Below are 25,623 nucleotides of genomic sequence, written 5' to 3' on the forward strand. Positions count from 1 at the left end.
AGGAGTGTTGCATGCAGGTTGAGGAAGAAAATCCTTCCTTTCTAGTCAGAACTGATGCGACCATACCTGGAGAACTCTGTCCAGTTCTGGGCTCCACAGCCTGAGAGAGATATGGAGCTAGTGCAGGGATTTCAGCAAAGCACCATTAAGATGAGACTAGAGGATCTCTCATATGAGGAAAAGCAGAGAGAGCTAGAAGTGTTTAGCCTAAAGAAGACGCAGTATGAAGAAGGGCAGGTTAGCCTAAGGAAGGGGAGCTCAGGAAGGATCTCATCAACGTGTACAAATAGCTGAGAGGATAGTGCAGAGAAGGCTTTTTTCAGCAGTGCCCAGTGTCAGGACAAGAGGCAGTGGGCACAGACTGAAAAATAGGAGGTTTCTTCTGAACATCATTTTTACTGTGGGAGTGACTGCGCACAAATTGCCCAGGGAGTTTGTGGGGTCTCCCTCCTTGAAGACAGTCAAAAGCAGTCTGGACATGGTCCTGGGAATCCTGCTCTAGGAGACCCTGCTTGAGCAGGAGAGCTGATGACCTCCAGAGGTCCGTTCTAAGATTCAATGAATATTTGTGCTCAGAGATAGAATGGTGCAGTCAATCACTTCCCTACCTGAGTAGGTATCCTGCTGGTCAAAGAGGCTTTCTCAGACAAGCAGACCATTATGATTGTGTGTCACAAAAGTTTGTTTGTTAAGAAACTAAAAAAAATCTGTCTTAGTCTTCAGAACATTCTAAACAAATTGTTTGCTGCTGTCACACTGTGTGAAAGTCAACCATCAAATTATTCATCTGATCAGTGTTTCCCAATGCCTTTTCTAGTTATCTTATAAAGTGAAACACAGTCTCCATCCTAAAAGCAAATCGAAGTCTGTACACTCATGTTTAGGTGGTATGGTTCGCTTCTTCCCAGGTTTACAGGTAATCTAGTCATCTGCTAACAACAAAACCTCGGAGTTCCACCAATAACTAGTTTCATTACTATTCCTGCGTTTTCCTCTAATGACACGACAATCCTGGGAAACTTTTACATGGTGTTTATTAAATGATCAGAAATCAGATGCCAATAAGCATAGCCTTTGCTTACATGACTAAGCCAGTTGTTTACTTTGGCTGCTTCTGTCAGTTAATTGCAAATATGTTCATCAGAGCTCTGTGCAATCCATGGGTTCATTTGAAGCCAAATTTTGGATTGGCTGAGATTACTAGTAGTAGCAATTTTCTTTTAGAGACTCAGTTGCTCTTTGCACAACTGTAACAAAGTGCTACTTCTCTTTTCTATGAGATAAACATGAAGCAACTCACTGTCATTTACCAATAATGGAAGACTTCACAGACCTCTTTTGAACACAAATATGCTTTATAAATTTTATAGATTGGAAACCAAAGCACACATCTGAGATATGTTGTCAATGTCACACTGTCTGTATCCACACAAGGAACTGCATCAGGGCCATCATAGCCAGAGCGCTGACCTCACTGGGTGTTTAGAAAAAATTATTTACTTTAGGAAAAGTAACTCTTTGTGAAATCCTGCATCCTGAAACTGATATTTCTCAGTAACCTGAGCAAAGCCAAAAAATTACAGTCCTTATTTCTGCATTTCATATAAAATTATCGACTTCCTTATTCATTTCTCACACATACACGCACAACATAAATACTGAACTGTGAAACTGAATAAAGTCAAGGACTGAACTTTTCATTCACTTGTGATAGGGCAACTGCTCACCCAAGCATTAATCTCTCGATGTGAAAAATGCATCCTTATTTAGCAGAAATTTTAAGGTCAGAATCAAAGAAAGTAATTCCATTGTATCATTCAGCTAGAGGCAGGAAGGGAGGGAGGGAGGGAAAGAAAAATTGGTCATGATGTATTTGACTTTTACATTTCTTTCTCTATTATGTAGTGTTTCTAACTTAATAACTTAGCAGGGGTGTTACATTTTCTAATGTGCTGTCACTGGCATTTTCAAGAACACAGAGCAGCAGCTGGATTATCAAAACATCTCCCAGTGAAAAGAAACTGCTATGAGGCGCCAGTGGGGCAGTGCTCTGCTGTCCCACCAAGAAGACAACAAGACTCACTTTAACAGTGTGAGGATTCCCAGAAAAGTCCCTTCAGTGCAGCTGTATAGGAGATGCCAAAAGGAACTTTTGCATTTGTGCAACTTGGATTTTTCTTTTTTTGACTTGAAGTTTCAGGTACTGGTGATTTAGTTGATCACTATATTCAGTTTATCACAGTATTATCACTAGCACTGTATTGGTTAATATTGTTTCTGTTTATCTGTTGTCAAGATTTCTCGTGATTCTGTATAGATATTACTTACAGTTTTCTGTGCTTTTATTTTCACCCAATCTCCAGATATGGGCTGTGGCTATAGCTAGGGAGGACATCTCTGCTTGCAGCAGTAGATGGCAGATGATACATTTGCAAAGTTGCTAAAATGAATGTAAAGAATAAACACATTACAGTAGCTTATTGCTTTGTATCAAAAGTACTGGCATTATTTTCACAGAATCACAGAATCACAGAATAACCAGGTTGGAAGAGACCCACCGGATCATCGAGTCCAACCGTTCCTATCAAACACTAAACCATGCCCCTCAGCACCTCATCCACCCGTGCCTTAAACACCTCCAGGGAAGGTGAATCAACCACCTCCCTGGGCAGCCTGTTCCCGTGCCCAATGACCCTTTCTGTGAAGAATTTTTTCCTAATGTCCAGCCTAAATCTCCCCTGGCAGAGCTTGAGGCCATTCCCTCTTGTCCTGTCCCCCGTCACTTGGAAGAAGAGCCCAGCACCCTCCTCTCCACAACCTCCTTTCAGGTAGTTGTAGAGAGCAATGAGGTCTCCTCTCAGCCTCCTCTTCTCCAGGCTAAACAACCCCAGCTCTCTTAGCCGCTCCTCATAAGGCCTGTTCTCCAGCCCCTTCACCAGCTTTGTTGCTCTTCTCTGGACTCGTTCCAGAGCCTCAACATCCTTCTTGTGGTGAGGGGCCCAGAACTGAACACAGGATTCGAGGAGCGGTCTCACCAGTGCTGAGTACAGAGGAAGGATAACCTCCCTGGACCTGCTGGTCACGCCGTTTCTGATACAAGCCAAGATGCCATTGGCCTTCTTGGCCACCTGGGCCACTGCTGGCTCATGTTCAGTCCCTGTCAACCAACACCCCCAGGTCCCTCTCCTCCAGGCAGCTTTCTAGACAGACTTCTCCTAGTCTGTAGCACTGCATAGGGTTGTTGTGCCCCAAGTGCAGGACCCGGCACTTGGCCTTGTTAAACCTCATCCCATTGGACTCAGCCCAGCGGTCCAGCCTGTCCAGATCTCTTTGCAGAGCTTCTCTACCCTCCAGCAGATCAACACTTCCACCCAGCTTAGTGTCGTCCGCAAACTTGCTAAGGGTGCACTCAATGCCTTTATCCAGGTCATTGATAAAGACATTGAACAGGGCTGGACCCAGCACTGAGCCCTGGGAACCCCACTTGTCACTGGCCTCCAGCTGGATTTCATACCATTTCCCACCACTCTCTGGGCCCGGCCAGCCAACCAGTTTTCCACCCAGGAGAGTGTGCGCCTGTCCAGGCCAGAGGCTGACAGTTTCCGAAGCAGAATGCTGTGAGAAACTGTGTGAAAGGCTTTACAGAAGTCCAGGAAGATACATCCACAGCCTTTCCCTCATCCAGCAGCCGAGTCACTTTGTCATAGAAGGCGATCAGGTTAGTTTGGCAAGACCTGCCTTTTGTGAACCCATGTTGCCTGGGCCCGATCACCCGGTTCTCTTGCATGTGCTTCATGATAGCACTCAAGATCACCTGCTCCATGACTTTCCCTGGCACTGAGGTCAGACTGACAGGCCTGTAGTTCCCTGGGTCCTCCCTGCGACCCTTCTTGTAGATGAGCACAACATCAGCCAGCCTCCAGTCCAGTGGAACTTCCCCAGTCTTCCAGGACTGTTGGAAGATGATGGAAAGGGGTTTGGCCAGCACATCCGCCAGCTCCTTCAGTTTCCTAACATATGAATGAGGCTTAGCAACAATAGACTTCACAAAAATTTTTACAAAAAAACACATTTTCTTTTATTTTCAAAATAAACATTTAAACATGCTGTCTATCTCTCTCCCACTTCTACAATCCAGACAGCTAAAGGGAACATCTGCTCCATCTGACAAAATGGCAAGTGGAGCAAATGCAATAAATTCCTAGACACAGAAATAACCTTGCAGTAGAAGGCATATTTGCCTATTGATTCAGGCTCCAAGAAGACTCAATTGCCCTCACAGATCAAAGCTGGGTGACGTGGTCTGCCTTGTAACAGCCTACGTTAACATTATGATCCATGATATTCAAATACTGCAAGCTACAGAATAACATGACAATAGTGATGTTAGTCATCAAGTGTGACTTCACTTGCTTGGCTTACCACCTTAGCCATTTGTCATAGGTGGAAACTCAGTGTAAGTGAACTTTTGAAAAACACACACACACTTCCTATGTCTCTTTCTGCAAACTTTGTTCCAATACCTGTTTCATCAGACCTTCAGCAGTGTTTTCTATTCATCTTCCAACAGTATTTGCTGCCAAAAGAATGTATTGTACTTTTTCACCACATTGTCTTCCATGTATTATTTCAATCCTTTTTACTGCAGCAGGAAGAACAAGTGCTTTGTGTTTCCACAATGACATGTGGCTTTTTGTCTTTCACTATCAAGAGAGAAGCTCTTAGATGTTTACCATTAAGTTTTGTGAAATTTTGTGAAGTGTTGGATTGAATATGACATGAAACAAAGTATCACTGAAAAAAAAATTATAGAGGTTTTTCTTCATGTTCTGGATGCTGAATTTTTAAAGTGCCCTGTTAGCATCAGCTACTATCTTAAGGCACATCTACTAATGGCAAAGTTCATCATTAACAACAGCAGATTTAAATCCATATTTAAAAAAATGTTCTTCACAATTTCAGGGCTTTTTTAATTCACTGCCTGTCAAGTGCAATTAGAGTCATTGTTTTTACCTCATGATGTGACTGATGAAGCACTTTTACTAGGAGAAGTGTCAGGTCTGCCCTTTTCTTGTTTGCTTATGTATTATGTTCTGTCTGCAGTTTCTGTTTAAGGAATCTTTTTAACCCTCTTGTCCATTTCATGAGGGTTAGTTTGGTTAAAAATAAATATAATCCACAAATGCACTTAACTGGGCGTACAAATTGCAGTGCATGGCATTATCAGTATGCTGATAATGAATGAACAAGTGAGGGTGCTATTGTGAAATCCTCCAATGTGTGACCCAGAAACATCTGACACACAGACCAAATCATCACTGTCAAGCCTGAATATTAAATATCAGTAAATCTTAATAACTTTTTTTGACAAAAAAAAAAATAGAAGTTCTAATATATTTTTCCCACACCCCAAATGGATCATCTTCTACTGTTCTATAGGACTTTCAGCACTGATAGATCTTGTCTTGAGCTGAAGGGCTCCTCCTTCTCCACGTCCCTGCAACAGCAGAGACCTGTCTGTACTCAGGGATTCAACCTCTCTTTGCTCTCTTCACATCTTATAGTAAGAAAAATATTTCCAGATATTAGTTATGAGGCTGCCAAAGCAAAGGCTTAGCAGATCTGAAATCTCCCTTATCATCCAGCATCAGGGGATGAGGAAAAGGCTGAGGTACTTAATGCCTTCTTTGCCTCAGTCTTTAATTGTAAAGAAAGTTGTTCCATCTGTGTACAAACCCAGGAGCTAGAGGAGCAAAATGAGGCTCCCATGATCCAAGAGGAGGTGGTCAGAGCCTTGCTAGCCCGACTAGACACCCACAAGTCTATGGGGCCGGATGGGATTCATCCAAGGGTATTGAAGGAGCTGGCGGGTGTGCTGGCCAAACCCCTTTCCATCATCTTCCAACAGTCCTGGAAGACTGGGGAAGTCCCACTGGACTGGAGGCTGGCTGATGTGCTCATCTACAAGAAGGGTCGCAGGGAGGACCCAGGAAACTACAGGCCTGTCAGTGCCAGGGAAAGTCATGGAGCAGGTGATCTTGAGTGCTATCATGAAGCACATGCAAGAGAACCGGGTGATCAGGCCCAGGCAACATGGGTTCACAAAAGGCAGGTCTTGCCAAACTAACCTGATTGCCTTCTATGACAAAGTGACTCAGCTTCTATGACAAAGCTGATGATGGGGCTGGAGAACAGGCCTTATGAGGAACGGCTGAGAGAGCTGGGGTTGTTTAGCCTGGACAAAAGGAGGCTGAGGGGAGACCTCATCGCTCTCTATAACTACCTGAAAGGAGGTTGTGGAGAGGTGGGAGCTGGCCTCTTCTCCCAAGTGACAGGGGACAGGGCAAGAGGGAATGGCCTCAAGCTCTGCCAGGGGAGATTTAGGCTGGACATTAGTAAAAAATTCTTCACAGAAAGGGTCACTGGGCACTGGAATAGGCTGCCCAGGGAGGTGTTTGATTCACCTTCCCTGGAGGTGTTTAAGGCACGGGTGGACGAGGTGCTGAGGGACATGGTTTAGTGTTTGATAGGAATGGTTGGACTCGATGATCCGGTGGGTCTCTTCCAACCTGGTTATTCTATGATTCTATGACTCTATGAAAAGGACAACAGAAGAAGCATCTCTTGCTTCATTTTCTTTGAGAGAAATTAACACCTATCTATAGCCGACATGAATATTGACATAGACTCCTTGAACTATATACAAATGGAGCATGCCAGTTTAGTTGATTTTTGTGACCTTAGTGGAATTAGATGAGGTTCAAGAAAAAAACCCTGGGGAATGAAGGCTGTCTTGATTTCAGCTGAGATAGAGATAATTTTTTTCCCGGTAGCTCCTGTGTTTTGGAATTGGTATGAGAATAATGTTGATAAAATGTATTGTGTAATGTTTATGTTCAACTGGGATAGAATTAATTTTATTGCCAGCAGCTGCTGGTTTCTAGATTTAGCATGAGAAAGTTGATAATACACCAATGAGTTTTTAGCTGTTGCTAACAAATCAAGGATTTTTCTGTTTCCCATGTTTTGCTAATATGCAGGTGCAGAGCCAGGGCAACTAACCCAAACCAACCAATCAATTATTCTATTCCATAACATCACATTCATGATAAAAATGGGAATTTGGCATGGGGAGTGGCAAGGCAATCTGGGTTCTGTATAGAGTGTTCTGCATTCTGCTGTCATTGTCCTCACTGTGATTTCTGTGCCCACTGCTGTCATGTTCACTGAAATTACTGCTTGGGATGGGCTAAGCATTGCACCATGAGTGGTAGTGTTTTAGTATATTCCTTTATATTCTTCTTATTATTATCACTTCTTTTATTGTTCTATTAAAACCATATTTATAATAACACATGAGTTTTCCCATTGTTTTGTGATTCTCCACCCTACCTCACTAGGAGAGTGTGCGTGTGCACACATGTGTGATCAAGTGACTGCATGATCCTTAGCTGCCATTTGGGGCTAAACAACAACAAGGCACCAAAGGCCAATGTAAAATTAACCCTTGCTGTGCACGGTGAGGTGGGTCTGCGTACAGCGGCTTTAAAAGGGTTTTAGAAAAGTGAATATAAAGAAAAGAAGCTACATATCATCTAGATAGTACAAAGATAAGAGGCAGTAAAAAGACTTCCTCAACCTTCCCCATGCCAGCAGGACATCAATGGGTTAGCTGTTCTCATATATAAGCTGCTATTTTTTCTCCATAGATCAAGAACTAAAAATAAAGGTCCTGGCCACATCAAGACAACATCAAGACCTCTCCTAGAAAATATAAGGATACTAGGTCCCATTCCAGAAGCTGGACCAAGAAGTCTATGACTTCTGTGAAGTCATCCCCACCTCCATACAGGAATCTCAATTACTTGCATCCCAACACCCTGCATTCCATAAAATGTCAAGGAGGCTCAAGTCACTCATAAGAACTAGGGATGAGTTCTAGAGATGTCCTCAGTTTGTTTAAAGGAGACAACACTCACTCACATATCCTCGTCAGGTATTCAGAACACTCACCTCTGCCGTGACCCCAGAGTAGTTTCCAAGCAAGCACAAAGAGAAGAAGCAAGGAGCACAGAAGGCCAAACACACTCTAGTTGCTGGTGATCAAATTACCTGTGAGCTTTAATTCTTGTCTCAGTATGCCACCAAAGCCTGCCTATCTCAGGACACAAGCGTCAATACAAAATAACAGAGAGATCAATATGGCATAGATAAAATGCAAGCTCAACCATTCAAACAGATAAGATGTAAACATATTTACAAAATGTAAAAAAAGCATAAAATTGAGGAAAAAAAAGAAAAAATAATTATCCAAGAATAAAAAGAAAAGCCAAATTCCAAGACAGAACACTGGCTAAGCTGCAAACAGAGCACAGCAAAACAGGAATCTTCAGGTAAAACTGGGCTCAAATCACTGAGCTGGTTGAGAGATCTTTCATTTCCACATCCAGGCTCCTTCATGCCATTCCCATTTATTTAACTATCCTGCGGTGTAAAGAGAAAAAAGGAGGAAATGAGTGAAGAAGAAGCCTGATGCATCACAGTGGTTCCTCAGAGCAGGGGACAGGAAACTTCAGAAAAGCTGCCCCCCACAGCCCAACCAGATCCTCATCACAGAGCACTTACGTTGGCACATGGGATAATTAATCACTCCATCCACGCACTGTGCGCTGAATGTCTCAGGGCGTGATACTTGCCGGTGCCTCCATTGGCATTCAAACAAAATATAATCCCCAGAAAGATAGGTCCTCATCCACTGTGAAGACGGTAGTCGAATCTTGTTTCTTTCTAAACTCTCCTCACGTATGGTACAGTTCTCTGGAAAAAGTACTTTCATCATTCGCCTGCAGACCCCACACTGGACACCTGAGTCTCCTTTTGCCCAGCCAACTTTCCCACTCAGGTACACCACTCAGCAGCTGCGCGGGGGCACAGCCCCCCAATGCCTGCAGCTTACAGGATGCTCCCAAACCCTGGTGCCCTGCTGCCACCTCTCCTGTGCTTCCCCAGGAAAGCTAAAGGCTTTCCCCTTGGCTTCAGCACAAACAATGCAAGAACAGAGTGGCTGAGCTGCGGCCAGAATGGAGACGACTTACTTCCTGGCTTGCACCGTGGATATTCTAGTTTCCCCTGTATACATTGTACTTGGAAGGAGAGAGATGCTGCGTCTGCCACATATCCTCTTTTACACTGAAATTCAATGAAGTCACCCGATCGGGAATACAGCTTTTTTGTAAAGGTCCATTTCAGCTCAATATTGTTTCTGTTCATGTCTTCTTCAGATGCTGTACAGGGCACTTGAAAAAGGCAAAGGAAGAGTGTCATCACTTCATACAGATGCACCACAGACCACTTTTATTTCCTCTAGAGCCTACAGAAGTTCTCCGCGTTACAAAATGCATCCAGCGCTTTGCTCAGACCCTCTGTTACTTGCAACAGGCCCCAAGCTAAAGGGGACAAGGCCATTGCTGAGACCCAACACAGAGCTATGGAGAAACAGTTTTGTTCTGACAGTCACACAGGGCGAGATCAAGGCACGGGTAGGGGAAGTCACCAGGCACTGATTGTCTTCCCCTGATCTTTTCTGAGGTCCCTCCTTCTTTGCCTGTGCCCAGCCCTTCTCTAAATGCATTTCCTCATGGCCATGTGAGAGCCGCACCCCAGATTGCCCCAGCAGTGCCATGCACTTGCACCCGTCCTCCCCACTCACAGCCTGCGGACCTCAGCAGTGTCCCCAGCTTGGGACCATGCAAGGAGCCCTGCACAAAAACGGACTCGCTGGGATATAAGAAAAAGCAGTCACGCTGCCTTTGGCCACCCAGCACACGCGTGAACCTACCGAGGCAAACTGGGGGGTTTGTCCACTGCCCATCAGTGCAGGTGATAGACTCGGATCCTTCCAGGGTATAGAGACTTGGGCACTTGTATCTCAGAGTTGCACCTGCGGCATATTCTTGCATGGGGAAGGAAAGGAGGTCTCCATTTTCAATAACGGGAGGTGGGCCGCATTTCCCACCTTTCCCTGGAAGAAAATTCCAGTCAGAGAGAAAGCCACAAGAGCTGAATTGCAACAGAGGCCTGGCCACAGATACTACTGGACAGTAGGTTGGCACTAATCCAAGAGACCCGCAGGAAAACAGAGAGAAAGACAACTACCTGGCAGGTTCAAGAGAGTAAGAGTTTCTCATTTCTCCTGTGCTGGGACTCACAACTGCCACTCACTTGTGTTGTCCACAGCTGGAGCGCTTGCAGCTGTCGGCAGGACTTCCTCTCACCCTGCGTAACAGGGCAGCGTTTGGCACAGCTCTGCAGAAGAGCCTGATGCCCACCACCTCCCTGCACTGCCTGAGCCATGAGAAGAGAGGATCATATTGGAAACATTAATAGCTGTCACTGAACTGAACCACTGCAAGCCCTAACGGGCTCCCTCACGGGCTCTGTGGGTCACTTAGGGACACTGAGGAGTTCACCGAGGAGTGTGGCCAATCCTCAAGCACTGCCACCTCACAGATTCTTCTAGCTATCCAAGCACCATGCTGCTGCCAAGTCACGCCTTCCCATGGACCTTGCATTGGGAAATCTTCAGAGAAGGCCCAGATCCCTAGGTACCAGCAGTGACAGTCTTTGCACTTGGCATCGTCTTCTGGAGGCACAATATTCAGCCTGGTCTGAATTCACCTGCTGTTTCTGCGCCCCTTTCAGCTCCCACCTGGGTGGTGGTAGAGTCAAATGGTTCTGCACTGGTTCACAGAAAGAAACTTTCTGTATGTCTTAATGAAAACAAATGAGGTTTTTCAGTGCACACAAGAAATCCTAGGAGACACCAGTAGAGCACCCAGGTACCGGCTCACATCTCAAATTCCGCTCTCAGCTGATTTTACAGTTGCTTTAACTCCACGATATTCAAAATTTCAATGCACCATCTGCAGTACTTGGATGTCAATAGCAGCGAAGGTGCGGGCTCTGCTCTCCAAAGCCACCTGGGTCACTCAGCTGGTCACTTGGGAAAATGTTTTTTTTCCCCCAAGTGTGCCAGATATCTGTATTTGTACACAGCAAATAGGCTAATATCTGGAGAATTTAAAGCTACTGAGTCAGCCTCATGACAGTGGCACTGCTAGGCAGCTGTATGAAGACAGAAAAATTACCTTTGCACTTTGGCTGCTCTGTCCAGGTCCCATTCTGACACACAACGGTGGGAGCACCAGTCATCTCAAAACCTCTCCAGCACTGATAGTGAGCATTCTCCCCAGGCATATACCGTAACTTTTTAACACCTTGAACTTTGCCACCAGCAATTTCTGGAGGAGGTTCACATGTCACATCTGAAAAGAGATAAATCTGCAGTCACAGAATCGTTGAGGTGTTTTCTCTATACAACCGACAGTCCAAGATAATTAATCTTGTCATAATTTCTTTTCCAGATTTTCTGCCTCTGGCACATCACAGCTCCAAGAATTCCCCGTGGAGAAAGCAATGAGGTGTGACAGTGGCAGCAGCACATTCTTTTTGGGACTCTTAGGAGATGGCACCATCAAGAAGTGTTTCTAGAAAAAAAGCCAGTGTAGCTACACCTTAGGGTGCAAGAAGACAAAGCAGCCGGCCTGTGTGTCAGGGTCATTCCCCAGGAAGTAAGCACAGTTAGCTCCATGGAGATGTGTGGGAGCCAAGCAGCACTTGTTCACCCTGCGGCCACTTGCCACTTCCATAGACCTAGCAGATCCTACGTGGTTTACATCTGAGTCTCCGTGGGGATCTGCATTGATTAGGTCACTGTGCAGCCCTAGAGAAGAACAGCTGTCTCTCTCCCCTGCTGCTTCTTCCATTCACATACTCCCTGACAGGCTTGAACAGAACAGAGGAGCCCTTGCATCTCTTCCTGCAGAAGGCTGACAGAGCGGTGGACACTGGGAAATATCCGTGTTGTAAAGGAGTACGACAAGCCAGCACATTTTAGGCCCTGCTTCTACAAGACAGTTTCGGTGTTGATAAAAATATCCCCAGTACTTCTAGAAGCCTCAGGCTAAATTGAAGTGCGTTGCAAGGAAGCAATAACAAGTACATAGTGGGGGAACACAAAGGAACAGAAGTAAAAGGGTGAAGTCATTAGAACATTCAGGTAAACAAACAGTCCCCTCTGTGCTAACAGGCAAGATGAAAGCACAGATCCCTACCTCTGCACATTGGTGCTTGTGACCATTCTCCATTTGTACAAGTGACATAATTTCCACCCATCATTTCAAAATTCTTTTCACATTCATACTGCACTTGAGCACTGGGCAGATACCTCTCCTTCTGAGCTCTTGTGATAGGAGCATAAGGACTACCTAGAAGTTTTATATGCCACGTTTAATAGATTTATGTGAATAAAAAGACTTACTTACTGTCCAGCAGTTGGTCAACTGTACTTCCTTTAGCAACTTACGTGCCATTGCTTTTCTGCCATTACCTGTTCGTGATAATCTTAACATGAATAACATCATCCTGCTGCTAATGGTGACTGCAAATGCATAACACAGAAATTCATAATAAAATAAATAGAAAAAAAATTCCACTACTGACCCAAACAGTAAGGTGGTGATTGCCATTTCCCTTCTATACAAGTTATTTCATTCAAACCGATGAGCTGGAAACTCTCCAGACATGAAAATGCTATTTTACTCCCATGCTTGTACTTTCTTCCAACTGTTATCTGTTGAGCACCGGGAACCTGAGGCGGAGGTGGGCATGTAGTCTCCTCAGCTAAGGACACATGCTCATGTTATAATAGAACATAAGATAAATTGTAACAGATCATCACTTCTTACAACACGAACAACCAAGAAAACACTGGTGTTAGTTTATAGCATCTCAAGCTTTAATTATCAGATTAAAGATCTGATAATCACCAGATCATCGAGTCCAACCATTCCTATCAAACACTAAACCATGTCCCTCAGCACCTCGTCCACCCGTGCCTTAAACACCTCCAGGGAAGGTGAATCAACCACCTCCCTGGGCAGCCTGTTCCAGTGCCCAATGACCCTTTCGGTGAAAAATTTTTTCCTAATGTTCAGCCTGAACCTCCCCTGGCAGAGCTTGAGGCCATTCCCTCTTGCCCTGTCCCCTGTCACTTGGGAGAAGAAGCCAGCTCCCTCCTCTCTAAAACCTCCTTCCAGGTAGTTGTAGAGAGCAATGTGGTCTCCCCTCAGCCTCCTCTTCTCCAGGCTAAACAACCCCAGCTCTCTCAGCCGCTCCTCATAAGGCCTGTTCTCCAGCCCCTTCACCAGCTTCGTTGCTCTCTCCAGCCCCCTCACCAGCTTGCACTCACATAGGAAATATTATGGAAATAGATTACCAGCACAAAGAGGTAAAGGCTTCCATTCCCCATTAAGACATTTTATTTTCATTTTCGTAGAATTGCCAGAGTCTTGTTTACATCCACAAAGCACTTCATCACCATGCAAAAACTCAGTCTGGTCTTCCTGATGAAGAACAACATTCGGAATAGAGGAAGGTGATCCACATGGCATTTTGTCTTCTGTTGAAAAGAGCAGAAGCATTTCCCAATAATACTGGTCTCACATGAATAGCTGAAAGAACTTAAATAAAAGTAACTGTGTTTCCATTTGGTGAGTCAAACCTACTCCCATTGATTGTAACAACTAAGCTTCAACACTGCTGGAGTGTGCATATGTTTCATCAGCTTATGAAATCCACCTGCTGTCCTTTCCCTTTCTTTGCCATCACTGTGATAATTCCACAGCCTGCTCCACTGTAGCTTCAGCTAACACTGTCTTTCCAAACAGTTTTTCATTGGTATGTAAACCCTGAACTGTAAACAAACCTTCAATTAATCCCGCTCACCTGGATCCCTAAATGGGATCAATCCAACTCACCTGGATCCCTGATTATAATCAGTAAAAATGGTATTTGATTATACATGTAAACATTTGTAATGTGTACTTACATTAGCATTCTTACAAGAACTGAAAGCAACTGTAACATCACTTAGAGGGCTGCGGTGCTGTCACATCTGTGTGATAACAGCAGTTCCTACTTTGGGCTGTCACTGTTACAGTGGTAGTGACAGCAAAGACTAGTAGTTTGCAGAGATCAGTGCAGCATCTGAGTGGGTTTTTTGGAAGGAGGAAAAAGGCATGCAAGGGGAATAAAGGCATACTGCCTGCTCTTAATGTGGGAGAGGGAAGACCTATGATAAACACAGAAATTCAATTTGAACAACTCTGCACTCGAGTTTGGACCACTCTTCTCTCAAGCCTCTGCACTGAAACTACTCTCACTATATCAAGGCTGAGAAGGTGCATGCTCCCTGCTGTACATGTTTAAACCATCAGTGCTGCTCATAGAAGATGTCAGACTGTGTATATATAGGAACAGAGTAAACTAGCCCATCAACCCCCAAGATTTCTTGGTTCTGGTGTTAGATCATCCTGCATCATAAGAACACCCTGAATAATTTTCTGTCTACAGATTTTCAGCCTGGACATTCCATTCTACTGCAATTCTGAGTCACTGTTTTAACAAACAGCAGTTTTGCACAAGTATTTTTAACTTCTGTCATTGACACACAGACTCTCAAGTTTGAGGTACACTACCTAATGACATGCACAGAAAGCGGGTGCTTTTGCTTAAGCAGGAGACTATTCACCATTTCAGTATCAGGATTATAAAAACCTGTTGGACATGTCTGACTCTAGCCTAGGGAAGACAGCAACATAGATAATGCATTCACAATCACTACGTTGCTAGCCCTGTGCCACAGTAACATACAGTATTGCTACTGTAGAGGAAGCCACAGAGTTTGTATTGAGCTTGTGAGGCCTCAGGATAGAGACTTACTTTGTCAGAACTTGCCCTCACCTGCCTGGAGGCTTTTATCCTGGAGGCTTTACTTCTTTTATCCGTAACAGCATTTTTTTTCTTTTTCAGTTAGCAAGCTACAGCTACGTTTTTTTTCTTTTGGTTATCTCTGTATAGCACAATCATAGTATTACATATATGGTAGTAGCAAGTTTTATGTCTATGTAAAGTGAGTAATTATGACTCTGATATAATTATATAGGTGAATACGGGGCTAGTATGATAACAGAGCGCTTGAGAAGTGGGGACAAAGGTTGAGCGTGGCAGAATAGAGGCACAGGATAATAAGAAACAGAGCATAGCCTGCCAACCCATGGTTGTGAATAGCTCACAAAAGACCAGCTTAGACCTGGAGCTGACCAGAACCACTTTTAGGGGTAACACAAAGAACAGGTATCCAACATATTAAAAAGACACAACATATCTAATTCGGAATTTGCAGACTTGTGGATAAAGGGCAAGGCATAAAAGCATGCTAGAAAACCCCAAAATTGCCCAGATCCTGTAAGAAGGAAAAGGCAATCATCAGCATCTACATCTTATTCCTCCCAGTGCATGACTTGAGATAATATTAACGTGCTGCAACATCCCTCCAAAACACATCAGATGGAAGCCATTGACTTTAGGATCCAAAGAGGAAGCGGAAGGATGAGCATAACATCCAATAAAGAGGTAAATAAGAAAAATTGTGTACATAACAATTGTAATTATAAATAATTTGTATTACTCATCTATTCAGTATTATTTACATATTTATAAGAAACCTTCATATATTATGTATTTGTTTTCTTTCTCTTTCAATGATAATTAGATCTGGACTCACAAAAAAATCTTTGGATTAAGATTTCTATTGGATTGAGATTTCAGTTACGCTACTAATAAATTTTTGGCTTTATATGCAGTGTGTGTTTACTTTCATCTACAACATGATATTGAATGTAATGTTATTCTTGCATATATGTAACTTCAGTTGTGAAAATGTCTGTGAAGTATTGGCGTACAGTGAATAGACTTCTCACAACTAAGACTTATCTAAATTACCAATGCAAGAGGGAGGAGGCGACCATTGTCCATCAACACATTCTATTTCCTTTGATCCAACCAATTTAAATTCAATGTTGCATTCATATTCTTTTCTATCCCCATGCCGATATCGTTCCACAGATCCACCAAGGACACTTGCATTAGTAACCTCAGGTGGAGGTCCACAGCCTCTGGCATTCACTGAAATCAAGAGATCAAATTTATGCTCAGAAATCAGTAATCTTAGCACAGTTATAAGTTAAATGTAACACAAAATCAGTTGAATTTCTTGTTTAAATCTAAGAAAAATCAGTAGACCAGGTTAAACAGGTCATTTGTTTATGTTGTGGAATATCTGGGTTTATGCTGGCTTGGAGATCACAAGACGCGGCACTTGGCCTTGTTAAGTCTCATACAGTTTAACTTGGCCCATTGGTCCAGCTGGTCCAGCCTTCTTACCCTCAAGGAGATTGACAGTCATGCCCAGTTTGGTGTCATCTGCAAACTTACTGAGGGAGCACTCAATTTGCTCATCATTGATAAAAAAACAAGACTCGCCCTGTAGAACACCTCTTGTGACTGGTCACCAACTGGATTTAGCTCCGCTCACCACAACTCTCTGGGCTTGGCCATCCAGTCAGTTTTTTACCCAGTAAAGAGTACAGCTGTCTATATCATGAGCTGCCACCTTATCTAGGAGAATGCTGTAGGAGACATTATCAAAGGATTTACTGAAGTCCAGAGAGATAACATCCACAGACTTTCCCTCATCCACTTAGGCGGGTCACCTGGTCATAGAAGAAAATCAGGTTTGTCAAGCAGAACCTGCCTTTCATGAAACCCTTCTGGCTGGGCCTGGTCTCCTGGTTGTCCTGCACCTGCCTGATAAGCACACTCAAGATGAGCCGTTTCGCAAGCTTCCCTGGTACCAAGGTCAGCCTGACAGGCCTCTAGTTCCCCAGATCCTCCTTCTTGCCCTTCTTGTATTTGGGTGCCACGCTGGTAAGCCTCCAGTCATCTGGGACTCCCCCTGCTAACCAGAACTGCTGATAAATGACAGAAAGCCACTTGGCAAGCTCCTCTCCCAGCTCCCTCAGTACTCTCAAGTGTCTCCCATTCAGCACCGTAGACTTGTAAGTGTACAGATGGCATAGAAAGTTGTTAACTGCTTCCTCCTGGATTATGAGGGGTTTAGCTATGGGAGGAATTTCACAGGGAAAATCCTTCAATGAGTTTCTTTTGCTTGGGTCCAGCTCTGTGTCACCTCCAAAATATATTATTTTTTCCATATCAGGTGGTCAGAAAAAGGAACATAGGGTACAATATCTGAATGGTATCAACATTAGGCAGCGGTAAAACTCAGGATATTTAAGATACAATACGAGAGGACATTACTCAAATTAATCTCTCCTGGCTGCCATATTGCAAAGTATTTATACCTTTTTGAATACTGTGTAGTTTTTTATATATTACAGTCAATAACCTGGGCAAAATTTTGCACAAGACATTTGCCAGCTCACTTTCAGTTATTGCAGAGCTCCAACTGGCATAACTAAAGCTAACAGAAAGTTCAACACTGGAAGTTACGAAATACTATGAAATGTTCCAAAGAGGACCAGTTCCTGCCTCTTTAGAGATGAAAATGGCATAACTGTGCTTGGGAGCAAGACTGGCTTATAGGAGGTGTTCACAGTCGTCTTCAGGACACAGGCATTTTCATGTATTTCCTACTACAATGAAGTTAATAGATTTACCTTTACACACTGGTGGTGATGGAAACCATCCAAAGTAATAGCACTGAGTAGAGGCAGGTCCCACTCTCACGTAATTGTTTGCACAGGTGAATTTTACAACATCTCCATTGCGGTATTTACCCTCCTTGGGAGAAAAATCTCCATTGGGCAATGTCAGCATTTCACATTCTATTGCTACAAATTAAAAACATTTTAACATATAGGGTACACTCTGCAAAAAGTACATGAAATACTAATTATTAGAACAAAACCAAAGGACGTCTTAAGGAAAAATCTTCACAAAGTTTATACAGAGTTACACTGATTAGCAAACACAACAATATTCACCAAGACATTTGGGCACTGGACTCCATTGACCATCTATGCCACATCTTGTGGTACCAGTCGGCATATTATTTGCAGTTTGATATCCCTCCAAGCACGCATATTCGATTGTATCTTCTGGCATGAACACAGTTTTATTTGAATGGTAATTCAAAATCTCCCAATGAGGTTTTTCACATGATTCTGTAGAATAAAACAAAGTTAGTGCATTTTGTGATCCAGAAACCGTGTCTTTTGGAACCCTCATTTCTGCAGGTGCCTCAGCGTGTGCTGGTCGACTAAGCTACTTAACATATTTGAAACATTAAAAATTCTGCATTGGCAGATTATGCATGTAGAATATCAAACGTAGCATATTCTTATATACTGCATTAATCTTCAGAAATATTCTCAGAGAAGTAATATCTAGCATAAATAATTCTTCCTTAGATTCAATTGCTTTCCTTCTACTATGTATTATTATTATTGGTGTAATTACGAACAGTTTGTATTCCTGTTCTCCAAGGGCATTTGCGAGAGGGTCAGAAAAATGGAAGATTAAGTCTCTTCTTTTACCCTCCTACACTCCTGCTCACAAGAGGAACGAAAACAGCAACAACACTATGGAAAGATTTTTTTTGTTAGGTTTTTTTTTTCCCACAAATATTCTTTTTAACACCAGGGCAGACACAGGCACAGTGCTTTTTATGCATAGTGACAACACCTTTCCCAATAATGAATCCCATTTTTCTCTAGTTTGACCACATTCAATGAAAGTTCTTAGTAGCATCCCTTGGTTCGTAGGCGTTTCTTCATAAATCTTCCCTCACAAATGTGAAAGGTGGGAGAATTGAGAGCAAATTTGGGCATAAAGCACTTTGTGTTAGGTAAATCACTGGAGAGGTCAGTGATTACCACCACCTTGGTGCTACAGGGGCAAAAAGATAGCTCACCTAAGAGACAGAAGATATTTTACTGCCTTACTCATTTCCTTTAAGTTTTCTTTGTTTATTTCTTGGAGCCCCAGAAAGGGGCTGGAAGGGACTGGAAGTTCAATCCTCTACTTGATTCTCCCTCTGCCTGGAAGAAAACTCTGCCAATCTAAATGACAAAAATTTGCATACATAGGACATCCTGCCTCTGCCAGTGACAATGATAGGGAGCTCTGAAGACTTTATGCTACTCACTGATGCACTTTGGAGATGGAGTCCAGCCATTCTCTTGACACTGTATCACTCCTGTTTCTTGTCCTTCTACAGTTACAAAGCCAGTGTGACAACGATAGGTGACCTCCTCTTGTAAATTAAATGTGTTCTTTCCCGAAGTGGAATAACCATTGTCAAAATAGATATTCTGGCATTTTTCTGAAAGAGATGGGCAAGTAAAACATTGCTAAGCTACAGCTTTATAATATGCAGAAGAAGAAGGACAAACGAAATAGCAGTAGGATTTAGACCATTTCTAAGAGCACGTGAGCTTTTGCATCTGCATTGAGCTCTCTTCCTGGCGGACAACTGAAAAGTTTGAAGTTGAAGTTCACAGTTACCAATTCATGCAACACAAATGGGGATGGACAGGGGTTTGATCTGCTGCAATCTATAAGATTCCAAAATTGCAGGTCCACATCTGGTTTTCAGTAAAAATGAAACTCATGGGCATGCAGTGACGTACACATAGAGGACATTCTGTCCATATTGTCAGTGGGGTCATGCTGAAGATCAGCACAGTGTGCAGGTATCACCTTCTACCAAAGAGAAATCAGAGTGCACATACTGCAAGATTAAAGCAAATTTGTACCAATGGGCCCCTTCTTGCACACTAAAACACTAGTGCAGACAGGACCAATGCTGTAACTGATTTCACAACACTTGAAATACATTGCTTAAGCTTCTCTAAATGGATGGAAATCAGTCATCTTGGTTGTATATTATGGTCTTGTATTCTGAAAGAAAACTTCTGTAGCATGCTAAATTCTTTATAATAAACTACTCTGTGAAGGAGTTTAATTTTAAGACATTAACACTACAATGAATAGCAATATTTGTGCAATGGAGAGTCAAGTAAATGATACAGAGAAGAAAGACTGAGGAATACTGGAGGATGCATTTGACTGTTGGAAGCAAGGTTAACGATACTTTTGTGTAACATCTTCAAAAGTTTAAATTTCACATAAAATATTTTGTTGTTTATACCAGTGATGCCCATGATTGTGTAACATTAGGAATTATAAAATTTTATTTTCTTGTTCATTGCTATGTTAAAATCTCAGTAGGTGGTGGTCCAAAACATTCTATGGTCGGTGCCTCTGTCAGGGTAGAATTGTTTCCTGAATAAATATTTTAACAGTATAAGAAAAGTTAGGTTGAGTTATTTCTTTTGTCCACATGAAATTTTTGCCTAAAGTATTTAAGGTTCCTGTGAGACATTCTAGCAATGTCAGGCTTGTGCAAGTCAGGAGCACACACTGGAAACAGAGTTAGGAGAGGTAATCTTCGTAATCCTCCCCACTATTAGTCTGATGCCAAATGGAAAGGAAGCAAGAGAAATAGGGATCAGCTGGCATAGTGAGAAGCTGAAAGAAGACAAGGAATTACAGATATGCTGCATGAAGTGAATGATTACTGTCTATTTTATTACTGCACAGTTATGTTTCAATAAGTTTTCATTACCGAAGGCAATGGGATAATGGCTCCCATCCAAGAGCTTCCATTCTAGGAGACCTGAATTAGCCACATGGGGGCAGCTTACAGGTTTACATTCTGCACGTTTGTACAGTGACTGACCTCAGCAGCATACAGGGATATGAGAGCTGCATGAGCCATTTGAGGGAATCGCAGCATTGTCTTTCAGTTGTAGAGCACCTAGACCTAGAGTTACTAAGCAGTGGGGATGGACTAATGTAGGTGATGTGATGATTGCATTACTGGTTTTAGCTCAAAATCTTAACAAATTACAAGCACACTCACTTTTACGGACACATCTTGGAGGAGGTGACCAATCATTCTTTGTGCATGTGACTTCCCCATCTTCATGTTCAGTATGATAGTCAATGTTGCACCTGTATTTCACTCTTTCGCCTTCCTTGTAAACATACTTGTGGTTATGTAAGAAATAACCATTTTCCAGGTGTTTGACTTCACAGTTTTCTAAAGAAGGAAGGTAAGCACATTTAACGATGGTAATTTGTCCAGCAGGAACTGAGCTAAATCAATTCTTAGGAAAACATTTACTATAGAAGCTCCTCCTAGCACCTTTCCCTATCCTTTCACCCCCAAAAGACACTTGCGTTCAAACCTGAATGAAAGCATGTTTTGCTTCACTGCCCGAGGATTAATTAATCGGATGAACAGGAGTGTAAGTCACTACATAAAGTGCTAAGAATTGGTCTAGTATACAATATCGCTTAATGAGTATTCATAAGCAAGGGTGGCTAACTTCAGTGCATCTAGCATCATGTACACCAGCTCTGGTTTGGTCTGCTGTCTCTAAAATGTCTGCCCTGAGTGATTTTCAGCATTTGCCTTCGGGAGACTTCATCCTATCTGTGCAAATGTTTCAGCCTCTCAAACCAGCTCTTGAGATTTTTGCAACAGCAAAGCCCAGACACAAGGCAGATGGCTGGATGAATGCTATAGCCGTGGTACTTGAATAGCCTGCTCTTTCCTTCAGGCAGGACTCCACTCATTTCCTGCACCAAGCACCACTCCACTGAGGGCATCAGGGAAAGATTAACCTTTTATAATACACTTCCAAGCCCTACTGGTAAGTAGGAACTTCGCTATGATGAGACGCATGTTAAGAGAGGAGGCCTCAGCTCACTGCTTTAAACCTATTTGCTATAGTTCAGCCACAAAGTCAGTGTGTATCTGGATTTCCTGTTGATGCCAGGCGCACTCTCAGCTTATTGAAAAAGTGAGCCACCTTTCAGCACCAAACATTATCCAAATGGACCAGGCAATGGATCTCAGAGATGAACCTCTAGACAAAGTGCCCAAGCCATGGAAGGAAGAATATATCTACATACAGTAAAGCCTCTCTGTTGGTCTGTGCAGCTCTGTGTGTGCAGATGAAAGCAGAGGCATGCACATGGCCCAGAAGCCAGAGAAAAGAAACATTTCCTGTGTATTTCTTAATCTCATGGATAGTTTTAGGAGGAAAGAACCTCCAAAATACAAAAGCAACATTTCAGCCTTATGCATTTCTGATCGTAACTTAGCAGAAGACAATTTGAGCTCTGCAGATAGGATGACTGTCTGGGTGCAGTCCAAGGTGTCAACTAAAGCAGTTCTACTTTAATAAACTCTTCTTTCTTCCATCTTGTGCTGCCTTGGCACAATTTCTGCTGCATGGATCTTTGATAATTATAGCAGAATTGAGCATATAATGCAAATGTACTTACTGAGGCATTTTGGCTCTGGAGTCCAGCCCATTTCAGAACAGACACTTGTAACCCAGCCTTCTCCTTGTGGGGATGAATAACCCCTATTGCAGTGGTAGTGAATGTGCTGCCCGAATCTCATTGGAAAGTAATAGTTTCTGTAGTACTCCAGACTTCTACTTAACATGCCATTTTCTATGACTGGGTAGTCACATGGTTTCTCTTGAAACAGAATTTAACAGCAACAATATCAATGCACGATGACAAAAAAGCTCAAGACACAATTAATTCAGATTCAGCTTCATCATCTGAGAGTTTTCTGAAACCGACAGAACCAGAACTGCACACCTTGTCAGATCTTAAGGAGTGCAGGAACAATTGTGCTCTGCTTCTGGCATCTTTGGCACCACCCGTGCCTATGCTGGCTCCCTCCGTCTCCATGGCAGCCAACAGAAATTCCAGTCTAGTGCATGCCAAAGGCTGACTCATGAGACCAAATGTAAGTATTTGTTCTATGGTGAGATGACATTGTTTCTGTCGAGTGTCTCCACTGTATTTTCTATACTGACCATAACGGGAGCCTAGAAAACTTGTTCAGATAGAGCAACTGAACTGTGGACTCTTAAAATTGAGATGACTCTTGTCACTGCTTACATTTCTAGCTTTTGGGATCCTGCACCAAAAACTTTGTCCAGCTTTTCTCATTTGTGTTTTAAAGCTATGAGGGTTTTCTTTTGTTCTCTCCGTTCCTCAAAAGAACTGACCCTTTTCAGGGACAAGCCAAGGAGAGAAGGACGAGATGCCCAGAAATTTACCCAGGGTATCCTGCTTTGCCATAGCAGGTAGGTTCCTCCTGAAGTGCTCTGACCTAGAGTCTACATACAGGAGAGATCACCCACTGTTCAGACCATTCAGTGAGGTGGTCTCAGAGTGATACCTAAATTTTAGAAACCACACATAGATAGAGAAAAAAATTATCCAGATACGAACAGTGCACTTTTTTGGAATAGTTCAAATCATCCAAAGGTTCTTTTACAAAGGTTTCTTCAGGGTTTCTCTCACATCCTATTTTCTATGTTTTTCTTTTATTTTCAGTGGCCAAAGATCTACTATTCCTCAGGTCAACCACAAACCTTCCCAACAGGGAGCTGACTATAGCACTTTTTAACACATCCTTTCACCAATATAATAATAGACACTGTCTCCGTTTATAAACATAACACATATGTAGATTATACCATTGGTTTTATAGATGATTTTTCTAAGCCATCAAATTAAGCTTTACATCATGAAGAAACACAATGAATGAGATACTCTCATTTCTCACACTTAAGTTTTTCTCTTGACCTCTCTTTAACGAAGATATTTCCAACAACTCTGTGTCTTGGGTTCATTCAGGAGAGCTACTTACGGACACAACCCGGATCAGGCACCCAGCCATTCTTGGTGCATTCAGATGTGGTTTTGCCAGTCAATGTTTTAAAATGATATCCAGGATTACACTGTATTGTGATTATATCACCTACTATGTATCTGTCTTCTTCAGGTCTAAAGCTCCCATTGGGAACTCTTGGAGGAGAGCATACAATTTCTAAACAAAAAGAGAAAAATTGGATGCAAATTTCAATCATATGTTAATATTTATTGCAAAAGTTCTTATTTTCTTATTTAAATGGATCAGTCACAGAATTTATAACTGGTTATTTTAATAAGTGCACGTACTCAGTGAAGACCACCTCATTCAGGCCACGTAATTTTTGTATCATATAACTTATGGAAATAATAAAGTACCTGTATTTATGAAGAGTCAGATAATGTTTTAAAATCAAATCAGTATTCTTTTTTAATAGGATGTATTCTGAAAAACAGCAGCTAAATTGAAACACAGTATGGATTAATGCATTTTGAGTGAGTTATGACTAGTAACACATTAGGTTCATGTATAAGAGCAAGTAAGTTCAGGCACCTGGCAAAGTGGCAAGCTCATCTAAGAAAACACAAAGCAAATATTCTCAAATGCATAGTTGTAAGTTATAATTCATTCCAAACATCTGAAAGAATTCTGTAAAAAGTAAATGATACGGTTTTTTCAGTTCATTTTTCTTAGTTGCCACCAGCTACCTCAGTTAAAAACAGATTTAGAATTACTGAATTACCTTTACACGTAGAATAACCCATCCACAGCAGAAACACCATGGTGTGGCCCAGCAGCATCATTTCCAAGCTTTAGAAGTTAAAGAAGTCCTCTGGAACAGAGTTGCTATTTCCTGTACTCTAAAGTGCACGTACTTACATTCATTCCCATAATTCCAGAGGATGTCTTTGCAATCTCCTCCCCTATCTTTCTTGCAACACAGCAGTCAACCTCTACAGAAAAATTATGCAACTGTTGCAAAAAGGCTTCAATACTTTTTTCACAAAACTTTTCAGACTGAACTTGACACAGAAGCATGATGAAACCCATAACCAAAACACCGTGTGTTTATAATGCACCATGTAATTCACTTAGCTTTTTAAATGTTACAATTTAAAATTTTGCTGTGGGCACAATCACCTTATGCATGGAGCCCATAATTTGTGATCTGTCTGAAATCTCTACAAACTAATTAAAACACTAAGTCATTGTTAGTCCCCTTCCAGTAACACTAATATTCCTAGTCCAAATTAATGCTAGAAAGTCTCAATAATGTAATTCTTATTTTTAGTGCAAAAATAATTACAGAAAAAATGTCCTAGTACCTAACCACTTCCTCTGGTGTTACAGTCATCCTTCACCTGCTCCTCTGGTTGGCAGCACCAGTCTTTCTCAAGGAGGCTCGCAAGACATGAAGGAAATATCACAGTGAACCATTACTGTACCAAGGTTTTTGTTGGGAAGAGTTCAGAGTAAGTAACAGCATCCCCTCCTTCTAAGTATCAAGGTGTCCTTTTGTTTATATGTATGTTTTCTTAACATAGACCACTTTTCTAGATTCCAGTTTTTCAGCACCTCTGCTAAAATTGGGTTTACCTGGACACGACCAAGCTGCACTACTACTGCAACCACTGTTTGATTACTGCTGCTTTTTTTAGATCATTGACTTTTATATATCTGTACAGATCATGAACTTTCAGCCTCATTTGTTACTTAGTCACTGGAAAACCCCAAGTTCCCTTTTCCAAATAGCAATTGCTGATGAGGCAGCCATTTCCAATAAGTCAGCTCCAAAATTGTTGCAAAATTTTTATTGCAAAACATGTTCTTTTTTACATAAAAAAACCCCTACAAACAAAAGGATTCTTCCTATTCAAGATCATGTCTCC

At 42.3% G+C, this 25,623-nt stretch overlaps 1 protein-coding gene across 1 annotated transcript; it reads right to left on the reverse strand.

The window, feature by feature from the left end:
• Window positions 1–8,093: 8,093 nt before the first annotated feature.
• On the reverse strand, window positions 8,094–24,552 carry LOC138723465 (complement factor H-related protein 5-like). The gene is made up of 15 exons (XM_069862527.1): window positions 24,477–24,552; window positions 23,732–23,911; window positions 22,342–22,542; window positions 20,909–21,088; window positions 19,130–19,306; window positions 17,967–18,146; window positions 17,640–17,813; window positions 15,904–16,086; window positions 13,337–13,519; window positions 12,562–12,741; window positions 11,148–11,324; window positions 9,839–10,021; window positions 9,096–9,296; window positions 8,626–8,817; window positions 8,094–8,484 (listed from the first exon to the last, which is right to left on the reverse strand). Exons 1-15 carry the CDS (start codon window positions 24,535–24,537, stop codon window positions 8,480–8,482), a joined length of 2,457 nt encoding a protein of 818 aa, XP_069718628.1. The 5' UTR covers window positions 24,538–24,552; the 3' UTR covers window positions 8,094–8,479.
• Window positions 24,553–25,623: the final 1,071 nt, after the last annotated feature.

This window comes from Phaenicophaeus curvirostris, chromosome 8 (genome assembly GCF_032191515.1).
Source record: "Phaenicophaeus curvirostris isolate KB17595 chromosome 8, BPBGC_Pcur_1.0, whole genome shotgun sequence".
NCBI lineage: Eukaryota > Metazoa > Chordata > Aves > Cuculiformes > Cuculidae > Phaenicophaeus > Phaenicophaeus curvirostris.

Excerpts from the sequence above, each read along its gene's own strand:
- LOC138723465 (XM_069862527.1), bottom strand. The coding sequence starts at position 24,537 with ATGATGCTGCTGGGCCACACCATGGTGTTTCTGCTGTGGATGGGTTAT. Across the intron at positions 23,912-24,476 it reads GGGTTATTCTACGTGTAAAG|AAATTGTATGCTCTCCTCCA; the intron begins GTAATTCAGTAA and ends CTTTTTGTTTAG. Across the intron at positions 17,814-17,966 it reads TCCAGTGCCCAAATGTCTTG|CAATAGAATGTGAAATGCTG; the intron begins GTGAATATTGTT and ends TTTAATTTGTAG.